Below are 23,564 nucleotides of genomic sequence, written 5' to 3' on the forward strand. Positions count from 1 at the left end.
AAGTTGAAATTATATTGCAGGGCTTGCGTTTCATATAATTATTTCCTTGAGTGATGGTTTTGGCTTACAAGGAACTTAATGGTACCTTCAAAAGTTTTATGGACTTCATCATGATTAGGTTGACCAATTAGGAATATCTGTCATAACAGCAAAGAAAAGTACAATAAAGATGTTTTTAGATTAAAAAAAAGAAATCTAAACTATTTCCCTACTTGAAAAAAAGGAATATCTGTGTAACAGATTACCGCAAATATGTTCCATCTGTCGTAGCAACAGTCCCGTCCCGAATGTCACTTATCACCGAATCTCTACTTGCCATGAGTAACAAGACGGGTGATACTAATAGAGCGGGGACTGTCTACCTTTCCGGAAAACATGAATTAATCCCCAGTTTTGATTTGTTTCGAGTTGCTCAATCGTTAGATATGTATGTATATAGTTATCAAAGGTACCAGGCTTATAATTTGATACGCCAGGCGCGCGTTTCGTCTACATAAGACTCATCAGTGACGCTCAGATCAAAATAGTTAAAAAACCAAACAAGTACAAAGTTGAAGAGCATTGACGACCCAAAATTCCAAAAAGTTGTGCCAAATACGGCTAAGGTAATCTATGTAGTGTTTTGTTGACTGTTGTTATCGCCAGTTTTTTTTGTTTGTCATTGAATTGCTTTTCTACGACTTATTCACAAATGCAATTAATTGATGATATTCATATATCATACTTAAGTTAACATTTATTTTTTTCTCTGGCAAACTAGTTGGTATTCCTTTCAACATAAACTGCTATCATATTTTTTTTCTAGATAATAAAAATGCCACCATTACCACGTCTACTACTAATAATAATTATAGTAAAGGAATGAATAATAATTAGAATGATAATTACGATAGTTGTACATATAGTCTTGGTAGATGTCAGAGCTTTACTTCTAGTCAAACTGGAAAAATCAACGTCCAATATGCTCACTAAATCTGTGTAAAGTTTCACCAGCTATCCGCATTTGATCAAGTTTATGTATTTCCGAATTAACCACATGCCAAACGACAATACAACTAAAAATTTTTTTTTTTAATTCTGTACTTTGTGCTTTCGTTTTAAAACGAAATGGGGTATGTTACTCAGGATTGTTCTATTTGTGTAAAGACATTGAAAACACCTAAAATTCTACCGTGTTCCCATTTATTTTGTGAAGTATACATTTCAGAGTATATAATATCGACGGTTAATAAACCGGAGCAAAAAATATACAACTGCCCAGTGTGCAGAATCGAAGTCGAAGTAAACAATCCAGCTGGTCATAATTCCGTTTGAGGACCTGCTTTTCCATCAGCTGAAGGTTTCACACCAACTAAAACAAATATGTTAGGCTTTCAAAATAAACAACAGTGTCACCCTTGTGAACGCTGTGAACATTTGTCAATCGATGCCACAGTTTGGTGTAGTAATTGTGGCGAAGCTCTGTGTCAGAAATGTTGCGATCTTCATCGTCGGTTTAGGATTACTACAACACATAAAACTTGTCCAATTACCACTACAACTAACAACGACTTTAAGTTCTTGGCCGAAACGAATGAATTGTGTAAGAGGAAGGCGAAAGATACCAGAGGGACATTCAAACTCATAAGTCAAAAATAAAATGACAACGCCATAGCTAAAAGAGAAAAAGACCAACACAAAGAATAAAACACAAAACACAACATAGAAAACTAGAGACACACGAGCAACACGAACCCCACAGAAAACTGGGGGTGATAGTGTACACCAGACTAAGCCGCTAGACGTTTACTGTTTAGACCATTCAGTGCCGTGTTGTGTTGTTTGTCTAGCTGTAAACCATAGAACATGTTAAGTGACTAGCATTGAAGGAATAGACGATTTAAAAGCAGAGAATATTGAGCTTTTTCAGACTGAATTAGAAGATGTAAAATGCAGTTTAAACAAACTGATCAATTTAAAATCTAAAAATAAAGAAGCTAAAAATCATCCTTTCAAACCATGAAAAAAGAAGCTATTTCAACAACCGCCAACCTGAAGAAAAGAATGGGCGATCTCTGTCAAAAATTTATCAAAAATTCAAGTTTAATGCAAGACGATTTACTAACAGAACTAGATAACATCATAAAACAGGCATAAGGACACTCGTTAGTTTTAGAGAATTGGACTTCAAGATAAAGAACTGTTAACTCACTTGGATCGAAAAGTCAAACATTGGTAGTAAAAGAGGACATTAAGGTAGAATTTGCACATAAAGATTCAAACATTAAAAGTCTCTTAAATGAAAATCAGGATATTGATGTGTCAACTGGTTTTAAGGAAATTTTAGAAGCTTTGGCTAAGGTTGAAATGCTTGGAAAAATATGTTTCAAAACAAAGCAACAAATTTTCTGATAAAAATAATGACCAATGGAACAATTTGTTCAAATCCAATCGTGTTCATTTTGAGACGTTATCACTGAAATTTCGGTCTATATTAGAACGTAAGGAAAGGGTCTTTATGTGTGGTGTTTGTTTGACTTCCGAAAAATGTGTTCTCATTTCTTCAACTGGACAGTGTGAAATTATTAACATACGAACTAACCAGATTATCATTTCCGTTTCCATTAAACAAGTAGGTGGACCAAAACGCATTTGCTATGACAAAAATGATAAACGTTTATTTGTGACTTTCCATTCAAATCGTGGCGTCTATTGCAAGATAAAAGAGGACATAATACAACAATTAAAGTCATACTCTTTCTATACCTGTGTATGTGGAATTGATGTTTTTGATACGAAACTGTATATATGGTGCAGGCTCCTGATATGCAAAATCCAAGTGTGTTTATGCAGACTAATACAGGTGGAGTATTAGATGACCTAGTAGTAGATAAGGAAACACTAATACTGTTGCACTACAAAGTTCTAAAAGTGTGAGCTTCACAACATTTCAAGAGAGAAGCTTGAAAAATACTGTTTACTTCAAGGCAATATCAGTAGCATTAGCTTTCGGACCAGATGGCATTCTTTTTGTCGCGGAAAGTAATTGGTGCATCAACGTTATATCGAAAAATGAACAGAACTTGCGACCGTTGATAGAAAAACTTGACAAATTGAAGAACGTTAGAGATATATGGACTGACAACGAATCAAATGCCCTTTTCGTTTGTGGAAATAACTATATTGAAATATATGACATACAGTGGTGACAGTCACTTTGTTTGTTTAACTAAAAATCTGAATATCTGTTATCATTTCTTTTCAACCATAGTACCGCTACGGAAAGCTTAAAATGTCATATGCAAATTTCTAATTCACAGAATAGTCAACTGATCATTGATAAACGTTCATAAGTTTAAATTCATTATGAGAAACAAACACATTACAAGGCAAATGTGCCCTTTACATTGTTTTTGATTTCCGGATGGTGCCACGACTTCATAAAACAATTTGATTACATTGATGGTATAAATATATGTTACAGAACTAATTTGAACTCAGTAGGATCCAGAATCCTCCTAGTAAAAATCGGAGTAACAATATTTACTTGTAGAAATTGGAATTCTGTTTCAAATTATTAAAATCCAGTACAAATCAGAATTCCAATATCTACTTGTAGAAATTGGGATATCAAGACTTGTACCAAGAGGATTCTGAATTGTACTAAATTTCTAGTAGGATCAAGGATATCACTAAAGACAATAGTTAGCATGATTCTTGATTCTGCCAGACTTTTGTTTTATCAATTATCATTTTTGCTGATGCACTTGAAGTAGAAAACAAACTGAAAAAAAGTATAATACCACTTTAAATACATTTTCTGTTGTACTCCATTACAAACAAAAAACGCATGAAATTGATAACGTGTTGTTGTCTTTTTTTGCTAACATTTTGTTTATGGTATTTTGATAAGCAAACCATTTTGACTCCTTTTCCGGGAAAAAGATTTTGCCTAAATGTAAGAGATTTTCGTCTGAATATTAATTTTAAGACATTGTTCAAAATTCAAAATGTTTTTGTTAAAATTTGTATCGAAAGACAACTTAACATTACTGAATGAATGAAGTTTTATCTGAAAGATTACATTTTAAATACCTAGAATAAAATTTGGGTTTTAGTTAAGAATGTACTTATAATAACTCAAAATTTTGTAAAATTTAAGTTTTAACCATATATAAATATCTACAGATATCATATGTATAGTAGTTAAATTTTTAATTGTTTTTAGTTTTTATATTTTTTTTTACTTTTATAAATATAAAAGGTGTGTAATGAAGAAATATCTCAAGGCAAAATATGGAAATACATGTAAGTAGATGTGGTATAATTGCCAATGAGACAACTATCCACAATAGACCAAGAGACAAGGATGTAAGCATCGTTAGGTCACCCTACGATATTCAACAATGAGCAAGCCCATTACATATAGTAAGTTATAAAAGGTGCCGATTGCCAAATGTAAAACAATTTAAACGAGAAAAAAAAACTCGGCTTGATTTATGTTATAACGAAAAAAACTAATATAGCAGACAGCAACCAACGAAAGCCACTGAATTACAGGCTCCGGACACGGGACAAGCTCATAGACAATATGATGGAGTTTAACATGTCTGTAAGTGCTTCAGGCTCAACTTACCTGGGACAGTGGTGTAACAGCACATCATACGAACCCACTGTAAAGATCAGTTGGATATGTCTTGAATCGTCAGTTGTCCACGATTCACAAAAATCAACTAACAAAAAGACACAAAAAACAAATGATGCAAAATACCAATCTCAGATTTCTTAATATTACTGAGAGATAGTTCAATGCCACCAATTACAACTAATTGATAAATCATGTTTCTCAAGAAAAATATATCAATCGTACACAAGGATTAGCCCCATTAAGAAATAAATTTTCCCAGTATTTGGCTTTTTAACCCATGTATCATGTTATTCATCTGAATGGTTGATATTATAGGTATTCAACTATGAATACGTGCAGTCAAAAGGACTTATAAAACCAGATAAAGACATTTGACTTGGTTATATTTTCAAATTGATATTCATACAAGACCAGTCTTACAGAAGGAATGACTCTTAGATAATTCCTAATCTGTGTTACGGTGTTTTCTAGTTAAAAGTAGCTGGAATACATTAAATTACAAATTTGTAAGGGGTTCCGCGGAATTCAGTGTCTCGCCTACTATTGCTATTGTCATTGTAAAAAGTGTAATATTTACTTTAAAAAAAGTGTCCATTTATCAGTAAAATACAGTAATTTAAAAAAAAAAATTTCTTTAGATGCTATTTCTTGTTATTGAAGATTAGCTTCTGTCCCAGTTTCATAACAATCGATGAAGGTTTACAAATTTATCATGTCAAAAAAATTTAATCCCAGACTGTCTGTAAATGTTAACTGTAAAAATCTAAGTCCATCTATCAGAAAAAAACTTAAAATGAAAAAAATATATTTTCAAAAGTTTGCTTCAGACATTATCTCTTAATCATAAAAAAGCTTCTGCCAAAGTTTCATAAAATTCTATGAAGCTTTGATAAAGTAATTGACTTGTAACAAACTTTAGTCCTGAGACTGAATCAACTAAGTAACTATAAAAAAAAACTAAGTCCATTTATCAATAAAATACGGGAAAATAAAAATATATATTTTCAAAATTTTGTTCTGGATACTCTATTTTGGTCATTATCAAGCTTCTCTCCAAATTTCATAAAATTCCTTGATGGTTTGACAAAATTATTGATGACTGAAAACCTTTAACCTCAGACTGAATCTGAATGTTTATTTGTAAAAAAAACTAAGTCCATTTATCAGTAAAATACGGAAAATGAAAATAGATATTTTCAAAATTTCACTCTGGATACTGTATTTTGGTCATAAACAAGCTTCTGTCCAAATTTCATAAAATTTTATGAAGGTTTGACAAAGTTATTAATGTCTAAACAATACTTTAACCACAGACTGAAAAAATTAAGGGTAAAAAGGTGGAGATCTTTTTCAATTGTAATCTCCTCCCATTTTTTGACATTTTTGATTGGTCAAATAATTTACTTTTGTCTTACATAAATTGGCAGCATTGTATTACGAAACTCAATGCAAACTTATTTATCCCAAAACTATGTTAGATGTTTGATAAATAGGACAGGTTTGATTGTTTATCTATTGTTTTATCTATAAACAACATGAAATTAATCTATAAATTATGTCTGAAATATGAATGATTTTGGATTTATATAATGTAATTTAATTTCAAAGAAAAGACAATACCTAGAAATATATTAAATGAAAATTGGGTCTATAGATGACTTGTGAAATCAGTGACATAATCATTCTAAATTAATCAATGATTTAGGTTACAATAAACAGTGATTCGCTTAAAGCGGCTATCATACAAGTGAGAGGTTTAGCTACATATAAAACCAGGTTTAATCCACAATTTTCTACATAAGAAAATGCATGTACCAAGTCAGGAATATGACAGTTGTTTGTCATTCGTTTGATGTGTTTGAGCTTTTGATTTTGCCATTTGATAAAGGACTTTCCGTTTTGAATTTTCCTCGTCGTAACCACAATCCCGTCCTTCTTTTTCCCAAATGTGACCTACTAAATTAGACTTATCACCGGGTTTTGCACTTACATCAGTAACATGACGACAATTTTAAGAGAAATGTTGAATTTCAAAATCTCAGCCAATAGAATAAAACTATATATTAAGATTGTGGAAATGAAAATACCCATATGTCACCGTACCACCATTCATTTTCAATTTTCTGTCTTAAAATCATCAAACAATTCTTAAAGGATTTAGAAAAATAGTATAACAATGTTGGAACATAGAAATGCCTTATCAAACAACTATCTACAAATAATTTTTTTGGGACAAAGATCTTTATTTGGAGTCCCTCTGTTCATTGGTCCCAATTTGAATACTAAGGTACTACAGGGATAAACCTGTTTATTTCTTCATGATCAAAAAAAGCATTGAAACTGAACAAAACTGCATAAGAATACTAAAATTGAAACCTAAAATAGATTTTTTATGCAAGTTTTGAAACCTACTGGCATTGAAACATATTTTGCTCAATTTATATACTGACAATTTATCATCCTTCTTAAGAAATGAAGTGAAATATCAAGTTGTTTTTTGTCCCTCACCAATGATTTCGATTTCCCTTTGATCTAGAGGAATGTGTTTGCATTTACAATTCAGCTTTGTCTGAATATATGGATTTATTTTGGTCATCCCGCTAATATCAAATATTGTTTTCCTCTTCTCGAAAAAATTGTGACTTAAAAGTCTGCTCCTTTTATCTCATTTTATTGTACTTGTCACTCAAGAGATGCATCACTTGAAAAAGCATCTCCCATCCAGAGGTGTGCATGGTATAGAAGCTAAAAGTGGTGCCTCTCCTCTGCACAGGTGGTGAAGAATAGTCCATCTGACCTGTAGTTTACCTTTGTAAATTATGTAATGTGATGGCTGCTATTTTTGGATTTAAAAATTTTATGTAATTCCATTCTATTCCGATGATAAAATCTGTGGAGCTGTTTCCATGAGGTTGCTTGCGTTTATTTCCATTAAGCTAAATCATCAGCTGGAATCAACCACAAGAGGTCTATTAATCCTTCGCAGACTCATTTCAAAACCCATTACTGAAACGTGACTTCGGGCCTGCGTCAGTGTTTAACTTAGATTCCCAATGACAGGCAAATCTGCAAATCAAAGTAACAATATCTATATGAGTCTTTTGCCGATCACACATAAGAGTCTTTTGCCGATCACCCATACTCGTAACTTTGCCAACTAACCCATATTTCTTAATCATCCGCCAGGTCACAGTTTCAGTACTGGATGACCACGTTTGGCCAGTTTACTACTCCTACATCATTTTTCCCGAAATTTTTCTGTTATTGGACATTTTTTCTAGACAGTGAGTTTAATATTTTGGCCTTATTTACTCTTTAACATGAATTAAAACAATACATTGATGAAACGGTGATAATTTATTGGTTATCTCTTTTATCTTTATATCTTTATATACACCTAGACAGGTGTCAAACTTCAAAGGCATATACCAGATATAGTTCTAAAACTGTCGTTGGTAAAAATCAATAATCCAGCGAGAAAAGTCAATCATCTATGCGTGGTATTTATTGCCTGACATATGACCAGAGACCTCAAAATAGTGTAATTATCCATGTTATATATATTTGTATATATTTCAATTTTTTAAAATCGTAATTATCCATTTTTTATTTTTTAAACGTTATCTAGTTTTTTAATACTTGCAAATATCCACGTGTAAGAGTAAAAAGGTGAAAAACAAGAATATGTGTCTTAAGGACACAATGCCCCGGTTATACTATCACATTTCCATGTGCATTAAGCCGCAAAATCTGGGTTATAACCTTAATTTGGCACATATTGCGAAAAGTTCACATCTTCATGTATATGTGTACTAAGTTGATACGACTACAGGTTCATGGTAAAATACCTTAAGCCAAACCATTGAAACTTGATACGACAAGAATGAACGCAGATCGAAAACATGCCTCCTAATATCGTAATTTTAGAGTAGGGTGGGGGTACATAATAAAATAAAAGGTAGTAAATGAACCAATAATTGAAGTTTACCCTGGCCACTTGAAGATGAGCTAAAAATAGTCTTTTGATCACTAAGTCGTAGTGCCCATAACGTTTAAAACGTTTCCATAAAAATTACTATTTCCAACTATCATTTTTCAAAAAGTTCTTTGAAAATTTAGTTCTTAATGCATAAATTTAATAACTCCATAGTTTTGACACCTTTATTTTATGGTCACTTGCTCTTCAAATCAGCACAAATGGTTCAGCTCAGTCACTTGTTCAAAATTGAAACATGTCCAATTTCATTGCAGAGAATGTTTTGTTTACGTACTATATTTGAGTACCAATTGTCGTTAACCACAATCCCGTCCTCTTTTCGCGAATACCACTTACAGAATTGGACTTATCACCGGGTTTGTACATTCATGAGCAACATGACGGTTGCCACATGTGGAGCCAGATTTGAAGATTTGCTTATCTTCCTGAAGCACCCGAGATCCCCCAGTTTTTGGTAGGGTTGTTGTTCAGTCTTTAGTTTTCTATGTGGTGTTGTGAACACTTGTTTGACTTTTGGTCGTTTTTTGTTTTTGCCATGGCATTGTCAGTTTGTTTTTGACATAAAAGTTTGATTATCCCTTTTGTAACTTCCGGCTTTTTTCTACTGGGATTGATTCGAAAGCTATGATTTTGTATATCAGGTTAAAGAACTTTGATCTTGGGTTTACCTACTGCAAGTACTTGTTGATACACCATGTAAAAATTCTTGAACGCTAATAATCCAATAGCTTTTCAATATTTTTATTTGAGGAAGGCACTGCTTTTCAATGTACGTGTAAAATCAATGTATCAATGAAAAGGACATAATTCACATGATTGACCAAACATGTTTGACAGGCAGGAACTGTAACATCTTTAAAACATTTTTTTTTTCTTCAAATTATGAAATATAATAATTTCATAATGCATGGGATAACTCTTGTGTTATTACATGAATGTAGTCTTTTTTCAGACAAAGGGGAATAATTCCAAAGCCGCAATACGCAAAAGAGTCAAATTCATTTTTTTTTAATTTTGCAGTCAAATACATTATTGAATACAATAGGATCTGAACAGCTTTCGTCAGAGAAGTGTTTATATGAATTATGTAACCAAGAACCTTATCGTTCCATTGTAAAATCAAGTTAAAATGAATCAATAAATTTTAATAATGGAATAAAGATTTCTGTTTTCTCCACACACTCTGATGCGCAATGTTACCAGAATAACAGGATCCTTCAAAAATGTTATACCAAATTTCAGACTAACTTGTCTTTGCTGTGCCATTAATGCATACTTTTGTCAATAAACTGCTTCGCCGAGGGCAGCTGGATACGACCGCAGAGGTCCAACCCTGAACAGTTGGGGCAAAAATGGACACAATATTCAAGCTTGATACAGGTCTGAATTTGGATTGTAATTAAATATTTGACACATTATAGGTTTCTGACACAGAACAAATATAGTAAAAGAACTTGAAATTGGTTATATGATTTGAATTTATATTCAATTGAAGATTTCTTGCTTTTGTGCAATGCACTGTGCTGTTGCGCAATACTTAGTAAATCTGTTTTCAGACTATATAAAAAGAATTAGCAAAATAAATTGTGACCCCCAATTTTTCTTTGGAAAATTGACAATTTCTTAAATCTTGAGGAAAAAATATTGACCCCCAAAAAAATTTTTTTTACCCCCTTTTCCCAAAAAAAATAATAATTTAAGAAATTTTCTTATTAATTTCTTAAATCTTGAGGAAAAAAATTGCCCCCCCCCCTTTTCCAAAAAAAAAAACATTTGAAGAAATTTTCTTTTTGTAAAATGTGGTACAATTTAAGAGACATCAAGTTATTGTCTGAAAACTAGAAAAATGCTTGTTTTATACCCTTTTTGGCCCATAATTCTGGAACAGATTGGGCAATTACCCCCAAATGAATCCCAACCTTTACTTGTGGTATTGAACTTTGTGGTACAATTTCAGAGCAATCAAAATACTTATACACAAGTTATTGTCCTGAAACTACAAAAAGGCTTGTTTTGGGCACCTTTTTGGCCCCTAATTCCTAAATGGTTGGGACCATCATCCCCAAAAACAATCCCAACCTTCCTTTTGTGGTTTTGAACCTTTTTCTTAAATTTCATAGAGATCCATACACTTAAGGTAGATCATAAGTGTATATTTTTTGAGATAGAATTTTCTTATACTTTGCCAGAATGAAGATTTTACTATGCTTTTTTTCAAAATTATAATAAAAAGTATGGGTCACCGTGCTATTTTTCAAGCTATGAGTCGTTGAAAATTGCCTTAATTTGGTTAGATTGTTCATGAAAAAGCACATTTGTGTGCATAAAAAAAATTCTATGAGATAGAATTTTGAAATAAATTGTGAGAAGATAGGTTTTATAATATGTTTTAAGAAAATAAAAAGAAAAAATGGTGTCACCGAACTTGTTTTCTTGCTACAAGTAAAAATTAAAAATTTCCCTATCAGTCTAGTATAATTTTTTACTAAAAGAGTTATCTCTCCTTAAATGGCTCATTTGAGAAAAATGATTCTAAAAACCAAAAAAATGATATTTGTTTAAATATTTTGTATAATACAATAATTCACCAAGTTTTCTTTATATAAATAAACAGTCTAACCATTAAATTGCAAATCTGTCTCCAAATTTGCAGATTTAGACAAATAACTAGACCCATTTTGTACTGCGATTGTACAATCCAAGATGGCGGTATATTAGAATCTACCTTAAACTAAAGTTATTGTCCGGAAACCAAATGTCTTCGGACGACAACAATGACGACGTGATAGCAATATACCACCCCAAAATTTTTTTGGCGGTCGTATAAACACAAATGCACTTGTGACTCAAAAAAAATTCAGATCAACATTCTTAAGTAACTGCACAGAAACAAAGAAATGTCCATTCTGCTTCTATACATTACAAACCCAAGAACCATTGGAAAACAAAGTTAACAAAAAAAATATCAATAAAAATTTAAGCGTTTTATTTGAATGTAACATAAAAATATCTCAAAAGAAACATAATGACTTCAGTAAACAAACAAGCACCTGTAAATGTAATAGGTAATGTAATGCATGTCAATTCTTTGTACTGCATATGTGTTCAGTCATATTATTTGTACTGCAAAGGCTATCAGTCATCTTCCTAAAACCTTTTACACATAAAACAATTAATACAATGGTTAGCTTCTTTCTTGCAACTGGTATATTTGAAATTGAGAAGTAAAAGGTCAGTTCATTCCATTCATTCGTCAGGAAAGTCTATTTTATGTTTAACCAAAACAATTGAATGAAATTACTGTTTATTGACACCAAACTGTATTAAGTACATTCACATTTTTTCATCAAGAGACTTTTTATAGCTAACTATTAGGTATGGGTTTTATTTTTCAATGAAGGCTCTACAGTTACATAAAGTTGTTCACTTTTGTAATTGGTGGATAGTTTCTGATTGACAATCACATCACATCTCCTTATTTTATATCTAGGATAAAGTTTTCAAAAAAGACCTTTTTTACTGTTACAAGACCAACAACTTTTTCTCAGAATTTATTTTAAATACATTAACTCGATCTAAAACATTAAAGCACACCTGGCTGTCTTTCAGGGATATAATCAAAATTGTTATTGTTGTACATGTCTATCAATTTTGATGAATTGCATTTGGCACCTTACATATGAATTTTAGATACAAGATGGTTTTGGTTTACAAGAAAGAAACTAATGAAAATATATTTTAGCAAATATAACTGTTCTTCCCAAACAATGAACACAGGCTGCAAAAAATTTTTTTTCACAATATATGAGATAACGACTCAGGGTTTCAAACTTCCAAAATTTAGTCCAAAACTGCAAAACTTTCAAAATAGTCTCATTTTGCAATCTTGGCATTAATACTTAGATATGAAACAATGGTTTGCCTGAAATATGTTTTGCTAGAAAATATATTTTACTCACAGGTTAATGTGTGTAGAATATCTTTTTGGATAAAGTCATAGCTCTTTTTTGTCCAATACATTTCGTGAAATATTTCCATTTTAAATCAAACAGGTCAATTTCAAAATGTTTATGAATTCACTAGTGACCTTTCTTCAGTTTGTATTGACCAGTTCATTAATCAATAACATTATCATAATCTTGAAAATATTCAAAATATTGAATAACTTTACCTTTTAACAATGTCAAGGGTTAATAATATCTCTTTCTTTCATTCTGACTAATGGATTGACTAGCAGGTCATTTGAATCACACTTAAAAGAACAAATTCAATTCTGACCAGTTATTGCATCGTTGATTAAAAACACAATTTGCATCAACTTTTTCACTATAAACCATCAAAATATCAAATACAAGGCTTAAAACATTATGACTGAAAATCTTCTCCTTTTCTCCATGCATACACCCTGATAAAAAACTGTCACATATTACTCGAAATATATTCTTAATTCATTCCACTGTTAAAAAAAACTATGAAAACTTAACATTTATATTTCCTTACTGAACCCCTGGTTCCATACCTACATGGATTTTTACATTCCAACGAGTCGGCACTATAAATGACAAATTCCAGCGATATCAATTAGCTCATGAGACCTGAAAGTTGTAACTCTTCAATATCCACCTTGTTATGTCCCCATCATGTCTTATTATTGTTAACCGTTGCTTATAGATGCTTATGTTACCAACTTGACAACAATTAAACAAACTTTGAAAACAATTTATCAGCTCATATTGATGCTATCAGCAAACCAAGATATGTTTATACAGAAAAATATCAAAATAATTTTCAAATACTCTGGTTATTTAAAGGGTGCAGATGATTTGTCTCGACAACAACTGATTAATTAATTTTGTGATCAGGGGATGTCATTTGCAATCCTCACATGCTCTGGATATAATATTTACAACAGAGGTAAGGGAAAGTTACAAATCTCAATAACTGATTGATATCTCTGTAGCCAACACAAGGTAAATACTAGATTTTTGCAAATAAACAAATTTACTCTCTTGAGGTTATGATATAATTTTTATATCTCTTTTCAAAGCATCTAAGTTTCAATTAATGATACAATATCTACTTCCCATAAAATAATAATCAACTGTGGAATTATAGTTGTCCTTTCATATGAAGTTAACCCTACTCCTTCTGCTCTTCCAGACAGAAAAAAACTATTTTGCCACCCAAAGTACAGGAACACAAATATTGTGAATGGGAATAATCAAAACAAACTTATATTGATTTGTGAGTACACTAAAAACATTCCAAGCTTAACTCAAAATTTATACATGAATTATACCAATTCCACTGAGAAATTCATCAAACTATACTTAGGAAAAGGAAAGGACTTCTGCAGTTTTCGGAGCTCAAATGACAGAAATTAGAAATATTTTCTATCAGTTTCTCTGACAGTTTTAAAGCCAACAAAAGAAAAAACAATATAATTCAAACTAATTCAACTATCATATAAAAACTAAAACATTTGTTCACTCCATTCCAGTAAATCTGAATACCTTTTACCAAAATTACCACCATCTTCATTCATGAAAAGGTTCAGTTGCACAGGTTTCACAGTATTTACATTACAATCTAACTGAGTCTTGTTATATATTCTTGACAGTACTCTTAGCCATTCAAACTACTAAATATGATGACAATAACTTAGATACCATATAAACATTACAAGTGCCCTGAATATAACCAGGCTACAAAAAATGTTTAAATTTCAGAAATAAATAATATTCATAAAAATTCTAATAGCTTATATAAATTTTGCTATCAAACATATTCTATGAAATGGTTAGAATTTCCTTTACATGTCATGACTTTGCTAAATCAGTATTGAGTTGTCCAACAAATGAAATCCAGAAAATATGTACTTGGTTATCAAATATTATAGATTAAATAAAATATGCTTAACTATGTCTCAGATAGGTTTGCCCTTTGATATTGATAATATTTATAAAATAAGAATGTGTCCATAGTACACGAATGCCCCACTCGCAATATCATTTTCTATGTTCAGTGGACTGTGAAATTGGGGTAAAAACTCTAATTTGGCATTCAAATTATGAAGATCATATCATAGGGAACATGTGTACTAAGTTTCAAGTTGATTGGACTTCAACTTCATCAAAAACTACCTTGACCAAAACATTTAACCTGAAGCAGGACAGACAGAACGGACGCACAGACCGAAAAACATAATGCCCCTCTACTATCGTAGGTGGGGCATATATAGTAGGTGGGGCATAAAGAGACCATTTTGCTATACATTTCAGATCAAGCTCAGTATAAATTGATCCCTCAAAAAAAATGTTTGAATTTCTTGTAAAGAAAGCAGTTACATCTTACAAGACCTCCTTAGCATGGTCATAGGTTAGCAAAAGAGGGTCTAAAGTGTTGAATTCAATAACTAACTACCTACCAACAATCAGTAAACAAAAAGTAAACATTTAATGTCCAGAAAAGGTAAAGGTCACAAAAAAATTCTCCTTTATGTATAATTTGAATTGCAAACACATAATTAATTTCAAGTTTAGTGTATTAATTTAATTCAAACTAAAAGCTAGTTGTTCATACCCTTAACAAAAACAAAATCAAAACAAATTTAATATCCATCAATCCTAACCTGATTACACTGTACTTAACAGTGTAAAATTGTAAGTTATCACAGTAATGTTCATTGTACTTCAAAAATATTTGAGAGTTACCCTGAAATGTAATATACCCTCTGCATATACATAAATACATTCACATTAAAATATACTTTTATATATCCACGAAAATACATTTTTTCCCAATCCACAAAAATTGATTCCCACTTTAAATAAATGAATCCTCAGTACTTAGTTTTGCATTTACGACACAAATGTTCTATTTCATTTAAAATTTGAGAACATATAATCATTTACATGTTATCTTTCAAATACTTTTGAATGAATTATGTAATCAAATTGAATGAACTCAAAAACAGTTTATCAATTAAATATTAATACTCATTTGTCATTTAAAAACAAATTACATTTTCAAAATATTTTGAAACACTTTGTAATGAGGGATAAAACAATTGTAAATGCAAAATTAATAGGAATATCATGTGTTTAATACATTGTATGTAAGTAGGGACTTCTATACCAAGAAAAAAATATCATCTAAATAAAGATTGTGTTGCAAAATGACATGGATTTCTTCAGCACCATACAAAAGTAGACAATTTTTCACGTTCTTGTGGGTAGGTAATTCTAAAAGTTTCCTCCTTGTGAATATTGATGTTCAGTTTTTATTCCTCCCCAATTTAAAATCTGTTTGTCTGGATTTTCATCCCAGTCCTGTTCTAGTTTCAACTGAAAATATAACAAATCAAATTATGAGACTTGATATATTATATCATTGGTCACTTAAAATTAAAATACATTATCACTTTCATGTTTTTTTTAAACTAAAAACTTACCTCAAAGGTCAATATCTTAATCTTAAATTGTTGATTATTTGATGAATACCATCCCATATGAGCATGCTATATATATTTTTTAAAAAACAACATATTTGAAAATCACTTAGGAGAAGCTCTACAAATGTTGATTGCAGGTCATATAAATGAATTATAACAAGGAACATCAATTAAGCAGGTATTTCAAGGTTTACATATACATTATTTTAGTGTCTTTGAATCCATATTTGGCATAATTTTTTTTTAAAGTGTAGGTTATACTAAGTTTCCAGTTGATGCAACCAAAACTTCATGAAAACTATATTAAACCAAAACTTAAACCTGATATGGAACAGACGAGTGGATGGGAGAACAGACAAACATACAGAAAGGAAAACATACTGTTCCCTCCCATCATATATAGGGCATAAAATTTGGTCAGTAAACTTGCTTTACGAGCAAAGCAAAACACTCATGACATATCAAGGAAATAATGTTATAAAATTCACTGATATTGTTTCCATCAGTTCAAAATAAAAAAAAAATATTTGCCTCTTCCCAAAAAAAGAGTCTAATAATAAATTTGGTAGTTTTCCTTAATCTATAAACCTTTTGTAGTCATCGTCTGTTGATGGTCCTTCTATTTATTATATAAAGTAATTCAACAATTAAAAAAAAACAAAGTTTGCAAATGTAACCATTTCTACCTATTTTCAAGTTCAAAAATATTTTTGAATGAATAATAAAAATAACTTCACAGTTCAAACAATATAATAATATAAATAAGTATATATAGAGTAAGTTCTGATTACATATATTTCATAGTTAAAGATAAATAAAATATAAAAATATCCACACCAAATAAAAGAAGACAATTTCATAAGAAAAACACAAATCACCATACTTCAACAGAATACACCATATAAATTGTCAATTAACAAATCTATCCCCCCCCCCTCTTTTCCAAAAGTTTGTTTTTGGTGGTGGTTTTGTTGGTAAAAAGCCTTTTAGCAGATGAAGCAGCCAAATAAAAACCACACAGAACAAGAACAAAATTCAAATGTAACTTTTCATCTCAAGGCTAGCATATTTTACAAGATTTCAGGGGAATGACTTGTAAATCAAGTTCAGAGCAGTTGTTACTTTCAATTCAGACAAAGTCAAGAAAAAGAACTTAAAAGTTTACACAAATTAATTTACAATATCGCAGTCAGCTTACAAGCCTCTTTTTCCTTTACAAAAAATTTAAGGATTCTGACACAAACATGATAACTGATAATAAAACCTTCACTTCAATGATACCAAAGTTACACAGATGACAAGGGAGGTAATTACAGATTCTGTAAAGCATTGGATTATAATTTGGATTTTCTAGCTGTTAAAACTATTTCTATCATCATGGTGTATTTCATTGTAACTTACTCTGAACTTTCTCTCATGCTGTGGATTATAGAAATTAAGTTCAAACCACATCTAGGATAAAGCAGCATAACAAACAGAAACATATAGTTTTCTATAATGATTATAAGTTATTCAGACCTGTCAACTTTCTTGATTTATAGGGGTGATTTCCCCTGAGAGGGACGTCAAATTAACTCATATGTTAACTCACTCAAAACCATTGTAAGTGAGACCCAAACACTTATGACAATTATCGGTTCTCATGTGCTTAAAATCACCTTTTAAGATTTTAAAAAGGTTGGCAGGTATGAATTCAACAAAGAAATGAAAAGGTAAACAAAAGTTCAAAAGGCAAAGTACAGTCAAACCTGTATTAATCAGTTACTCTTGGGAAGTATCAAAAGTGACCATTCAAGAGAGGTCAACTTTTAAATGAGGTTCCGAAAAAAATTCTGAATCTGACAAAGCCTATGGTCAAGATTGGGGCAAATTGTTTTAGCGGTTTCAATCGGTAGAGTTATGGTTCTTTTGTCAGAGAAGTAGAAATAAAATTGGCGGATACTGGCTGTAAATTTAAAGAAAACATTCAAAATATATTAATATTCGTGGAGAAATGAGTCGGTTATACGGTTTTTAATGGAAATGGAAAGGAGTGTAACACGAGGAATTCACGAATTCGACTCTTATTACACAATCTCATTCTGATTTTCATTAAACTTAGATACTGAACACATATATTATTCGTCATGATTATTTCAATGGTTAAAACATTGAAATGACAGTTGTTAGAAGTTGAAATAGGTGACCGCTGATTTGAGTTAAATTATAGAGAAAACGTTTGGGAGGGTCTGGAAGTGACTGTTACAGGCAGGTGACCGCTGAAACAACTGACTGTTAAGGCAGGTTTGACTCTAGTTCAAAGTTAACTCGGAGAAAATGATATTTTCTTCAGTTATAAATTAATACATGCACTTATTTAATATTTATTACTAAATATGTAGTAATGACACTTTTAGCATGGATTCCAAAATATGAAAATAACGAAACAAATATAACTACTTTTACACTAAATGAACTTGGACAAAGATCCAAGTCAGTTTCCCTATATCTGTATCTTTTTAACTGAAGAAAAAACAACCAAATATTTTTTAAAGCAATACAAAAAATTTTGCAATGAGGAATGTACTTAAGCTTCTAATACATGCATAAAATTTCTAAATCTAAATAATTTTACCATAAAGATACAAATATGAAGTTTGACTTTAAACAAGAAGGTAAATTTTCACTCCCAGAGTGTGATTGGCTTCCAATTCATTGAAAATGTTCACCAATTCATTTTGTTCAACAATTCATTGAAAATGTTCCCCAATTCATTGAAAATGTTCACCCATTCATTGAAAATATTCACCAATATTTTGTACAATTATACCTTTCTCTGTTTATGTTTTTCTGTTTCTTTTTTCTCCCACTGTTTCTGTTCTATTTGTTTATCCTTTGTAGCAGTTGATCCACAACCCCACACCTACAAAAAATGTATGGCTACATTTAATTCCATTTTCAAATTACCTATTATGTTTTCTGATTTTAGAACTTTTGTAAATGAAAACAACATCTAGATAGCTTCTGTATATAAAGCTCATATGGGCAGCAATAATAATTATCCTAACGTTGTATTGTTTATAATCTTGGAAAAAAAGTTGGCAGTTTGAAAATGGACTATTCTGTAAGCATTTGAAAAAGTTCTTACCATTACTTAAGTTTGAAAGTTTAACTATTTATAGTGGTTAAATATTTTAATTAACATGGTGATGTGAAAGAACCTATATTTTTTACCTGTAATTTAATAAGATTTCATAGATTTTCATTGACTTTGGCACAATAAAGAAATTGAAATTTTGGCATGCAAGTAGGGTTTACTTATTTTGCACTTGAAAGAAACTTTTGAATATTTTTCCATAGGTTTTACTATATAAAATAATTGTCAAAAAGACAACAACAAAAATCAAAATAAAATGAGCGATTAAATTTACAGTATTTATTTAGGTTGCAAACTGTTGTTTTTCTATTGAAAGAACAATAACTCTAATTCTTGTTCATATCAAATGAATAAATCCTGAATATGACTGAAATAATGTTACCCAATATTAACCAGATGCCTGGATAAGAAGGTAGATTGGGTGTTTCCCACCATCTTGGATTGTAAAATAGCAGTAAACACATTGCTTTATAAGGTTATTCAGATAAAAAAAACTTTTATTAAGGAATGTGTAAGGAATTTACCTATTTTGTTTTGTTGCATGAAAACCAGTCAGGTTTTTTTATTTTATCTTAAAATTCTATCATTTAGTTTTCTTTCAATCACACAAAATTTGGTTTCCTGATAATTTTGCACAACCTGTAGCTTGAAAAAAAGACCTTTTAAAAAAGGCATGATATAAACTACATTTAAGCAAATAATTAAAAATTCTCTCAATTTTCATGAAGACATCTACCTAGTTGAAAAAAAAAGTTGAAATTGTTGCAACTAAAATTAATGAATCTGCAGTAATTGCTATATGAAAAATTCTTACCTCTATTTTATTAATAGCACAATTAACTCCATAATGCTCCAATTTGTCAAAATCTGATGGAATAACTATAATCAAAGATTTTGGATCTTTTCCAACATGGATACCTTGTCTGATATCTCTTGAATATTCATTCCATAACACCATCGGTCCACTGGCTGAAACAAAAACAAAGCACATCCATGTAACTTTCACTATCAAAGCCTAACATATTGATTGAAATCAACAAATATAAAAATAAGAAGATGTGGGATGATTGCCAATGAGACAACTCTCCACCAGAGACCAAATGACATATATGTTAACAACTATAGGTCACCGTATGGCCTTCAAAAATGAGCAAAACCCATACCACATAGTCAACTATAAAAGGCCCCGAAATAACAAATGTAAAACAATTCAAACGAGGAATCTAACAGCTTGATTTATGTACAAAACAATGAACGAAAAATAAATATGATATACAGCAAAAAACAACAACCACTGAATTACAGGCTCTTAACTTGAGACAGGCACATACAGAATGTAGCAAGGTTAAAATATTTTGCTGATGCCAAACCCTCACCCATACCTGGGACGGTGGTGTAATAGTTCAACATAAGAACAAAAAGGAAACTCTTGAACATGGAAAAGGGCTTAACTCATCAGATCGATACAAAGCAGAAAACATTTAACGAAAACACAAGACCGGACATGTCAAAATATTTATACACCCCCACAACAAAAAAGACACTAAGTACAGATCTGAGAGTACTCACAGTTACTGACAGCTAGTTCAAAGCCAATAACAACTAATGAAAAAATCTAATAATAAAAACTAATAAAAACAAAAAGCCTGGAAGTCAAGTAGTAACCTCTGGTTGGAAATCATAAAAAGAATGTATGCATTGTAGTGCTTCACATACCCAACTCGTAATTCAAAGTCTTGAAAAACATGAAGTCGGTGTCTAACAGATCTGAAAAGTGCATGCACATTACAACTCATCAGTTTTGAGATGCTGACCAAATATGGAGTCATTCAGTTAAGTAGTATTGAAGGAAAGTGTGATGGAAATTTTAAGTTCATTCAATATATTAAGAAACATAAAGTATCAACAAACAGAATATAGGGATCTGAAATATTTGAAAAGTGCTCACATGTTCAACTCATTACTGTCAAGCTGCTAGTCAAATATCAGGCCATTCTGTTCTGAGAAAGGTTTTTCAAAAATATTTGTTAAACAAACAGACGGACAGACAAGATGATTGCTAAATAGCCCCTACTCCTAGAATGGAGGTTTAAATACAGTATATCTTTTCTATGTATTATCTCATTTTTCAAACATTATTTGAAACAAGCAGTTGACAGTGTAATACAAAAAATGTTTTGATACTCAGAAATAAAATTTATATCTTGAGCAAGTTATGTCTGATTTAATTATCTTAATCTTCACAAAGTGTATCTAAGATTTTTCCATCTTGCAAATTTGTTGAGGTTTTTGTTAAATCTTTTCACAGTTGCTTCAAAATACCAGCTAATTCAAACACATTTGTTTAGATTGATGAGTTATTTCCCTTGACACAATGTCAAAAAATATATAAATGGCATAAAGCACAAAGCAGGGTTTTCTAAAAATGACAGTTTTATTGGGTTTTGGTCAGTGGTAAAATATAATTTTACAAGAAATTAATAACTGAAGTATTTTCATAACTTGCAATCTTGAAAAGACAGAGTAAATGTCAATGCGACAACAACCTAACAACACAACCTTTATTAAAGAACAGAGTTCCAATGTCCCTAGTGTTGCACATATATTATCTATCCAAGGGCAATAAGTAAAAAAAACTTTTTTTTTGTTCTTTAAATTTTTTAATAATATCTTAAAGAAATGAAGGCTTAAGAGCAAATGCAATGCAAATTCCAATATAATTAATATTTCCAAGGGGCAAAACTCTTTAAAAAATATTTGATCGGCATTGATTTTCGAACCTACCGGTATCCGGGAATTTCTATATCCCCACAATGTGTTGTGCAGGGGACAAAAAATAGATATCTTTAGATTGAATCAAAAGCTGTGTAAAAAAGGTTAAGCTTTCACTCTGAAAATCAAGAACAACTTTATCTGCAGGATAGGAATGAAAACCTCTGCACAGATACTTGCTTATCAATCTTATATCTTAGTATGTCCTTCTGCATATCTAAACAAAAGTGTATACAAATTCTATACAGTTTATGAATAAAAAGTTCCTGATTGGAGCCAAAATATAAAAAAATGAATCATAATCCATTACAGTTATGTTAGCCTATTGTATTGAAGGCAGTGCTACCCAATTATTTATTTTTTGCCACTAAATTAACCAAATCTAAAAACATAGATTGAGACATTGACATGAGCAAGTCATTACAAAATAAATGGACTGAAGTGATAAATTTTATGGTCTTTAAATCACTAACCTTGTACTACTCTAAATACTGGTGTAATCTGTAATAACATGGTATCCTCTCCTCCAAATCTGTGTGTACCTTCCCTGTTAAGATATCAATTTAAAAAAATGTATTCACTAGATATTGATGAATAATTTCAAAATACAAGTTTCTATAAATACAGTCAAGACTGCATATAAAGGTCACCCTCAGGGGTTCAAAATGTGTAAGTACAGTGGGACAAGAAGAGGGTGACGTGATTAGACATGTTTTTGATTAATATAGGTGACCTTAATAGCAGATTTGACTGTAGAACACTATTTTAAGCCTGCTATTGTTTTGTGTATACTTTGAATTTGTAAAGACTTCATGGTGAATCTCAATATAACCAGATTTATGATTTATTACAAAACAATTAAGTTTCTTAGTGATATTTTCATGTTTTTCACTTGTTGGTGTATACCGAATGTTATCTATATAAACAACTCATTGAAATGTAGTATCATTTATTTTGATTAATACTTGATTTTTGTTTTTCTCTTTTTTGTTTTTTCCTTTTCCGATCAAAATGGCTTTCATATTTTGATGAACTAATTTTCATTTCTTTTAATGTTAATGTACAATTTTAAAGAAAACAAAAACAATACTGGACTCAAAATAAAATCAGCTATTAAACCAGTTCATGATCTGTTATCTTTTAAATATAATTGAATACAAGGAGATGTTGGTGTTTGTGCATGAGACACACACCAACTTCAAACCTACTTAAAATATACATTTTAACATCTTACCGCCATCCTGTATCCTCTGCTATACAGTATATATTTCTGCCTTCAAATGACAACAGTGTCATTGTGGGACCATGATATGAAATAACGTGATTTGTAAACCTGTGAAAAGAATAGGTAATTAGAATTGTACTAAATTCTAAGGTAATCAAAACACAGAAAAGTCTGAAATCACAAGGAAACACTTAAGGACATTTTGGGCTAAAATTCAAAACTAGAATTAGGTTATCTAGTGATCACAGATACCCCCACTTGCAGAAAACATTTCAAACATATATGAAATAAACTGTTAACACAGAAATGTCTTGCCTTTTTGTTATTTTGATCATAAAATGCAAATGTTGAAAT

The 23,564-nt window shown here is 30.9% G+C and overlaps 1 protein-coding gene across 2 annotated transcripts in view; it reads right to left on the reverse strand.

The window, feature by feature from the left end:
- Positions 1-11,593: 11,593 nt before the first annotated feature.
- Positions 11,594-23,564, reverse strand: part of LOC127712125 (uncharacterized) — a 64,277-nt gene continuing 52,306 nt past the window's right edge. The window contains exons 8-12 of one of the 2 annotated variants that reach the window (XM_052218388.1): positions 23,220-23,318; positions 22,459-22,532; positions 20,028-20,182; positions 18,887-18,979; positions 11,594-15,970 (exon numbers count right to left, since the gene is read on the reverse strand). In XM_052218388.1, the coding sequence (XP_052074348.1) occupies positions 15,869-15,970; positions 18,887-18,979; positions 20,028-20,182; positions 22,459-22,532; positions 23,220-23,318 (523 nt within the window). In that variant the 3' untranslated portion in view covers positions 11,594-15,868. The other variant, XM_052218389.1, reaches the window with a different exon arrangement.

The sequence above is a fragment of the Mytilus californianus genome, unplaced genomic scaffold, assembly GCF_021869535.1.
Source record: "Mytilus californianus isolate M0D057914Y unplaced genomic scaffold, xbMytCali1.0.p SCAF_8, whole genome shotgun sequence".
NCBI classification, from domain to species: Eukaryota; Metazoa; Mollusca; class Bivalvia; order Mytilida; family Mytilidae; genus Mytilus; species Mytilus californianus.